Source organism: Athene noctua, chromosome 2 (genome assembly GCF_965140245.1).
Source record: "Athene noctua chromosome 2, bAthNoc1.hap1.1, whole genome shotgun sequence".
NCBI lineage: Eukaryota > Metazoa > Chordata > Aves > Strigiformes > Strigidae > Athene > Athene noctua.
The window spans coordinates 35,548,077-35,555,823 of record NC_134038.1 but is presented as its reverse complement, the minus strand read 5'-3'; the positions used below and the strand labels follow the sequence as shown (position 1 = coordinate 35,555,823).

The following is a 7,747-nucleotide window of genomic DNA, read 5'->3' as shown; positions in this document are numbered from 1 at the left end:
AAACTCTCTTCCCACCACTGCAAGCAAACAAGAATCCTGCATCTGAAACTCTCCATTCAATATTTGAAGCACTTGGCAAAGAACCACAATAAGGAACTATCTATGAGAAATGAAAGCATTAGTGATTTTTTTTTTTTTTTTTTTTTTTTAAGAAACTATTGCATTCAGCTGTTAGAACAGATACCCTCTGGAGAAAAGAGGAAACACCTCACTATTATCCAAATTCCTCCCTTTATATCCATCACAGGATTTTGGAATTACTGACAATCTGTCTCAAGAATAGCTCAATGTAAGGAACAGTGCTTCTGCACTCCACCATGAAAAGGTCCACACGTATTTCCATTCAAGGGTAGTAATCTATTTTAAAACAAGAATTTATTGTGTTATAGTATAAAGACACTAAACACAAAACAAAGTGTTTAACAACATGAACATTGACACAAAAATAAAAGCAAGATCGTTTCAAGCCAATTCTGTAACCATTTCATGTAAGAAATTCCAAGTGAAAGAAGTTACATACACAGGGTCACCCTACAGAAAGGATGGCACCACCTTCATCTAATTCAAGCCCTGTTCCAGGACATCATAACATTGTCAGAATAGTTGCATTATTTTGAGGGCTTGAGTGGTATACAGGCTTTGTCTTGGCCCTCTGTATGTAGGTGAACTTACCCACAGATCTACAAGAGAACGAATGGAGACATTTCTACTGTAAACTAAAAGACCTGAGGTACATTCTCTTCTAATCTACTTTGCATTTTTTTGATCTAAGTATATTATTGGGGTGGGTTATTAAAGAGCAGCATAAATTCCATTATTTAACTTCATTGTAGTCCATGTGATAGCATAAGTCAATAAAACATATAATTCTTTGCACTATAACACCCATCTTCAACAAAATACATACAGTATGTCATAAAGCTTCTCTGAAACCATGTATTGTAGTATGGCAAGCCACCAAATGAAGAGATACATGAATCTGAGAAGGTGTACTTGAACCATTTCTTCAGAGACATTACCTTGTGTCACAATAAGGTCTCTTTCCTGTGGACTATTTGATAGGAACCATTACGTGAACCATTCATACATGAATTTCCCAAAGATGCGTCAATTGTTTCAGTCAATACAGAGCAGTTAACATGAACATACAGATTATCAGATTACTGCTCTTTCTTATAAACCATTTCCAAAAATAACCAGTTTAACTGACAACAATATAATTTTGCTAAACGAAAAGTCAGGAGCAGAACTATTTCATTTGATTAAAATTATTATTTTTGGCTCTTAAAAGAAACTGAATTCTATGTTTTAAAGGCTCATTGTGAAAATATATACACGCATCAAATTTATATCCAAAGCTAGATTTTACCATTGAGTTTTAAAGGCCAAGAGATATTTTCAGTACAGTAGAAAAAATAGCAGTTCCTGAAGTATATTGTAGCCTCACTCCACTGGCAGTATTCATAAGTCAGTTGCTGTACAAAATACGTCTCTGAAGCAAATCCATCTGAACTCTATCCACCCTGAGTTAAGCATCTATACTTTAAAATGTTTTAAACATTAGGTAACAGAGAAGTATGTACAAGGCTATAAAACTTGTCAGTTATACAGCAGTAAGAAAAAAAAAAATCAGTATTTTCAGCCAATTTTCTATTTGTTATTGTAGTTATTCATTCTGGGTTGTGTTTGTTATTTTTTGGCTTTTGTTTGTTTTTAAATCAAGTATTTACTTGATTTAGACATTCATGCATTAATCGCTTGAATTTTTTAAAAATTTTTTTTTGGAGTGCAACAGTAAGGCAACAGTAAAAAAAAGCTATAGAAATTTTGCATATGTGTAAAGGTATTAAGTTTATAAAAGTGCTTCCTAAAAAGACAACCTAATTGCAGTATCAAAATATTACAGAGTGGTGAGAACAACTAGCATTTCAATAAATGTTGCTCCATAGAAAAATGTCAATCTGATTTTAGGCTTTTCCCCCTTTTTTGGTGAAGTAAAAGCCTGGAAAAAAATTGGTATGGCTGCGTGGGACAAGCAAGTTAAGAAAATATACTTTAGTCTAAACTTAAATAAGAAGGTCCACACTTTTTTGTCAAAACATTAAGCCTCTGTCAAAAATGTATTTTTTTTCTTTTTATAGTACAGGATTAAAAGACAAGATGATGCTTACAAGATAAAGAAATAATTTACATGAAAATATCTTCTGACAAAGCTTTTCAATCAAAATATTGTTTTGTAACATTCAAACATGACATACAACAACAAAAGAAACAGTGAATGCAAACAAAAAATGTTATATGGATTGCTTTCAAACACATAAATAAACAAAATCTTGGTGTAGGCAGTAGGGCTCATGCTGATGGCTAGCAGGAAATAACAGTGTGCAATCTATTTGGAAAAAGCTCTAAAGTACAAATTACAGGCCCAATTACGGACTGCAGCAAGTTCAGTTATATCACTGCCATCCTCTCCTATGTCCAAAATAAATTCTTGATTAAATCACTCATACCCTAAATTACTCATACCTTTGCTTCAGAGATATGAATAACTATGTACAAAAGTAGTTTTATTTCACCATAGGGATAACATTGTACCTCTCTGCCAATGTCACTTGAAAAACCTTCCATGTCAAAACAATTTGACAGCAGATAAACAATTTAATAAATATGCAATGATCTTATTACAGTCCTTCAGCTAAGCATGTTAACTCATGCTGCTAGTTTGGTGATCACAGTGCATAGAATCCAAATATAAAAGAATGGGGAGGTTTTTAAGGTAATGGTAGATCCCTTGCTTATAATCCAGATATATCCGAAACTTTCATAAGCTCTGTCATGCATCAATCTTTTCTTGTGGCAGGAGCAAAACCTTTCCCTGGTACAATGTCCATTGCCGGCAATGGATGCACCAAAACCGCCAAGGAGCTCAGTGTTATTGCACAATATATGAAGACCTGGAATTCTTCCAAAAGCTTAAAATAAAAATAATGGAATTATTCTGACATTTCTGGACACCTGCATTAATACTGTATGACTAATAAAAGCATGTCAGTTGCATGGACTGAACCAGCGATCAACATGCGCCCAGAATGCACACTAGTAAAAATGCAGTCAAAGGAAGTAGTCTTCATTGCCTATAGGTCACTTCCAGTCAAAGGTTAAAGTTCAAAGACTGAATGATCAAAGTGCTCATTTTCTCAGTAGGACTATCTTCTGCTACGAGGATCACAAAATGGTGGCATCAACATGTGTCATCTTTAAAATAAAAGAAGAGCATTTATGGAAAAACATATAAACATTCTAAGTCCAATTTAGCAAGGTGCTGTATGCAGAAACAATTCTTAGCATAGACAGTATCATGCAGTGGAAATACACTGGCTGAATAATTCTGCAGTTTTCTTCAATAATGACTCAGAGGAAAAAGAAAAGAATATCAAACACAAAACTTTTAAAGTACATGTACACCCCCAAGCACATTAGTATTAGCAAATATTCCATTAAAAGGACAGTAATTCCCACACTTGATACTCAGAAAGCCACTCATCAGAAAAATGAAAGACCAAATATGCTTAACATTTTGTCCCCCTGATGTACAGCAGGACCAGAACAGTTATCAAATTGAGAAATCCTTTTGTAAGGAATAGATTGTAATAAAAGCTGGCAGAGTGGGCTTCTCCTGATGTACTCTCAACCCTTGTTGAGGGTAAATGTATATTCATTTATTTGTCAAGAATTAACACAAACTAGAGCTGACAATTATGAAAAAAAAAAAAAATAGGTTACTACCATAATTCAAAAAATCTTAAACCTGAAAATAACTTGCATTCACTAAATTTTATATACAGTGATTGGACAGAATATATTACAAAAAAGCATATTCTATGCCAACCTTTTCTACATTATGCTGAATATTAAAGTAAGTATTTGTGAAAGCTCTTCCTTTTAAGCTTTCTATTCCACACATCAACCTGCAGTATATTTGCACCTGGTAACAGTAAATATTAAGCTCGTTAATAGAAAGCAAGCTTACTGTCTGTTTATTTTTATTGCATTTGCTTGTAACCTTGCACACCTAGAAAATGTAGCCTCATAAATAGCATTTTTACTCTTTACAGATTTAGTATGTATAAAGCAGCAGCAAACAATTCTGAGTTCTCACCAGAAAACATTATGTCATCAATACTATTACATGTAAAAACCTCTTCATTTGATAGTAGGGTTCACACAAAAAAGATTGGACAAGGATACAAGAGAGACAGAAGGGGTATTTAACCTGTGTACTAGAAGTTTAGCCCGAACACTAGAGCAAAAGTTTCCTCCTTAAAAAACAAACAAACCAACCAAAACAAAATACAAAAGCAGTAAGGAGGTGCTAGTTGAAAACAAACACCATTACCCTCTTTCTTCACAAAAATCTGCCTCCTGACAACAGCAAAGCCAGGCAACAGCTTTATGAAATGAATTTCAGCCTGGATGCCCCAAAAAACTGTATCTGGAAGACCCCCTTTAACACAACATGATCAATTCTCAGATTGAAATTCAACATGAAATTCAATGTACTGTTGAAGCAGATGTTGGGTAGGGCAGAGAATCTAAAAAATATTTTTAGTTATCAAAGATCAGGAGTTTTGAAACAGGGCCTGTGAGGACTTTAGTTTGTAGCAAACAATTCTCCCTAATTCTGCTTATGGAATAAGTTACTTTTTGGGGGCAGGGATGAAATGAGAGATTAAAAGCTCTGTAATAAGCTAAATGCACAGATACACATGTTTATATGTTAGAATATATCTCAAAGTGCCACTTTATCCCTCTGTGTTCATATCTGTTTGCTTTACATAAGCTTTAAACCATGCACTATTTGCTCCCAGCTAAATAAATCCCAGGCACTTACTAGGAAAAAAAATATTCTTTCAGATGCATATATTAAAAGTGATTATAGTCTTCCTCTTTTGAAAACACAGGGATTCTATTTGAAATTAACCAGTCCAATGGCTAGCTGACAACTGAAGGGGCAGAACCACTCTGCATCTCCCTCCACATGTTATTCTATTAGCACTGGCATTTATTTCACCCAGAGGTTACCCTTGGACAGCTGTTTTTCTTTCTTGGTTGGGATTGGGTTTTTTCCCCTTAATTTACCCAGCCCAAAGTGGTTCAACCACAAGATTAGATATGTGACACTGTAGTTGAAGCAGCAGAAGAAAACGAAGATGACAGAACCTTTTCCAAGGGCTTGTACATCTTTTCAGATGTACATAATGTTGAAGACAGTTTGTTGGTTTGTTTTTTGGGTTTTTTTTCCAGAGAGAGGTGGTTAAAATTAGCAGGCAAGCTACACTTCCCATTTTAGTGTAATACATAACCTCTTCAAACCCATTAAGAAAACACTGAAAATTTAACTATCATGCCTTGGCAATCTTTTTTTTATGCCCACAGAAGAGAAACAAAATTATTTGTAACAGAAGCAGCAATTGACACACAAAACTTGAAGGAAAAACCCCCTAGCATTTAAGACAATTTTTGTCCAATGGACATCAGGCATGTTTTATTTTTTAATGCAAGAATCTAAAGGTGGGGAAGAAAAGACCAATGAACTTTTAATCATTACGTCCTTTGTAATAAGTACTCAAAAAGGAAGTTAAAAACCAAATAAGAATATTATGAAGCAAAACAATATGAGTTATTTAAATGAAATTACTTGCTTTCTCTTGCCTCAGGTTGGTTTTCTAGGTTGCTCTGAATTTGGAGAGGGAGTTAGGGTTTTCTGACTTTCAGAAAATAGCCAGTGCATAGTTACTTTGAAGTAATTAATTGGTTTGTTCAGTGGACTGTAAGCAGCTCGATGGTTTTGAGCCACAATTATATACCAACTTTCAGAGTCAGATAACCCACATTTCTTTTCATACTCATTTGGTGTTTTGTTTAATTCAAAATGAATTTCATTAATAAGAAATCAAATTCGTATCTGCAGACTGCTTTCCCTGATAGACTTCAAACCTGAATCAAAACAAGACTAATACAAATTTGAAGTAGAGAGAATGTTAATTACGAGATAAAGCCAATAAATTAAACTTCACTAGTTTCTCTTTTAAAATAACTAGCAAGTAAAAATAGTTAATAAAAACTCTCCCAAAATTGCTAATAAAGAGGAAGCAAAACTAGAAATGGAGAAGCACCAAACACATTACAAGAGTGCAAAAACAGAAAGAGAAGAGAAAGTGACTACTGAATAATCTGGTGAAGATGAAAAACCCAGCCTTGCGGGCAACAGGATTACTACTCTTGGAGTCAATTAAAACCAGCATAATGTACAACCACACAACAAACAGTCCTGAGTTTCTTAAACACCTTTTAATCCCATGACATACAGCACTCTTCTTACTGTAACTGAAGTCACCTTGTTTTAGAGATACTAGTAGAGTGTTATGAGAAACAGAGTTTAATTCTGTTACATTACCATATATCAAAAATCCATGTGTCTCAGCAAGTATTATGAAACTCTGAAGTATCTGTTGTTAAAGCAGCCATAGACTTTTGAGAATCTAAGGGTGAAGACTTTGGCATCTGCCTCTCCAGTCATTAACTCCCACTGTATCAAAATACCTGGTCTCATTTCACATAGGGGACAGAACATGTCCTGAGCTGGGGAGGCAATGAAAAACTGAGGATGTCTTATGATGGAGACTTCAGTGAAAGGTAGCGATGGGATCAACTCCTCCTGCATCACCCTAGCATACAGTACTACTTGTTCTAACACATTCCTTCCCAAAATACATGGGCTTCCGATAACCACCATTTGTACAGTATTTTCCTAGGGAAAGCAAATAAAATATTGGCCAACAAGAGAGGATAGAAGAAAAGCATAGCCGGTGTCTATCCTCTCCTCCTTTCTTTCCTCACCAATGGAGTGGATAAGACAAACACACATACAGCCAACCCCAGCTCTGCAAAGAGGATGACAAATGCTGAGGCAGAAGAAAGAAACCACAAAGCATAAAGCCAGACAGAGAGTACATGGAAAGAAACAAAAAAAAAAAGCACCACCCCAAACCAAACCAACACAACTGCAGACACTGTAATACTATACACAGCAATTTTAACATGGTATTTTTTTCATGTATATGGAGTATCTTACTGCTATATTATTAACTATTAGTTCTTAAGAGCCTTTACATCAGCCAACTGTACCAACACCTACCAAATTCTGATTAACAGTGGAAATCTATTAAAACACATAGCTGTTTACAAACATATAGGCATCTTAATCACCAAAAAACAAAAAAAGCCCTGAGCTTAGAGATAAACCTAGTTTCATTACAGACCTTCTCCAACCCTAAACTTAAGACTTGTCAAGGACTAAGACAGTTTACAAGAACTTTCACTGAAATTCCTACAAATCGAAACATAAATCTCTGCTGCTTGAATTTCCATCAGGAATTATTAAAATGTGATATAAAAAAAAATCACAGCAGGCTATCTGACAAACAGAATTTTAGTAACTTTTTGAAATTTAAGAAGATAGTTTAAGGCTTTAAACGAGTTATCTTACTTTCCTACATTTTAATTGCCTTCAGTATGAAAAAACTTCGAAACTCCTGGTCCTAGTTAAATACTTACCATGATACCACCATTTTGTTTTCTTTGGATTCTTGTTACACGTTCTTACATAAAATGAGTTATCTGGAGGTCGCCTCTGCAACAGAAAAGACCTACAAATAATCAAACAATCCTGACATTGTAATACATG

The 7,747-nt window shown here is 34.7% G+C and overlaps 1 protein-coding gene across 1 annotated transcript in view; it reads right to left on the bottom strand.

The window, feature by feature from the left end:
- Positions 1-217: 217 nt before the first annotated feature.
- The window catches only part of UBE2W (ubiquitin conjugating enzyme E2 W), a 33,905-nt gene continuing 26,375 nt past the window's right edge, over positions 218-7,747 (bottom strand). The window contains exons 5-6 of the mRNA XM_074898837.1: positions 7,618-7,693; positions 218-3,255 (exon numbers count right to left, since the gene is read on the bottom strand). Of these exons, the coding sequence (XP_074754938.1) occupies positions 3,242-3,255; positions 7,618-7,693 (90 nt within the window). The 3' untranslated portion in view covers positions 218-3,241. The remainder of the gene's footprint in view (positions 3,256-7,617; positions 7,694-7,747) is intronic.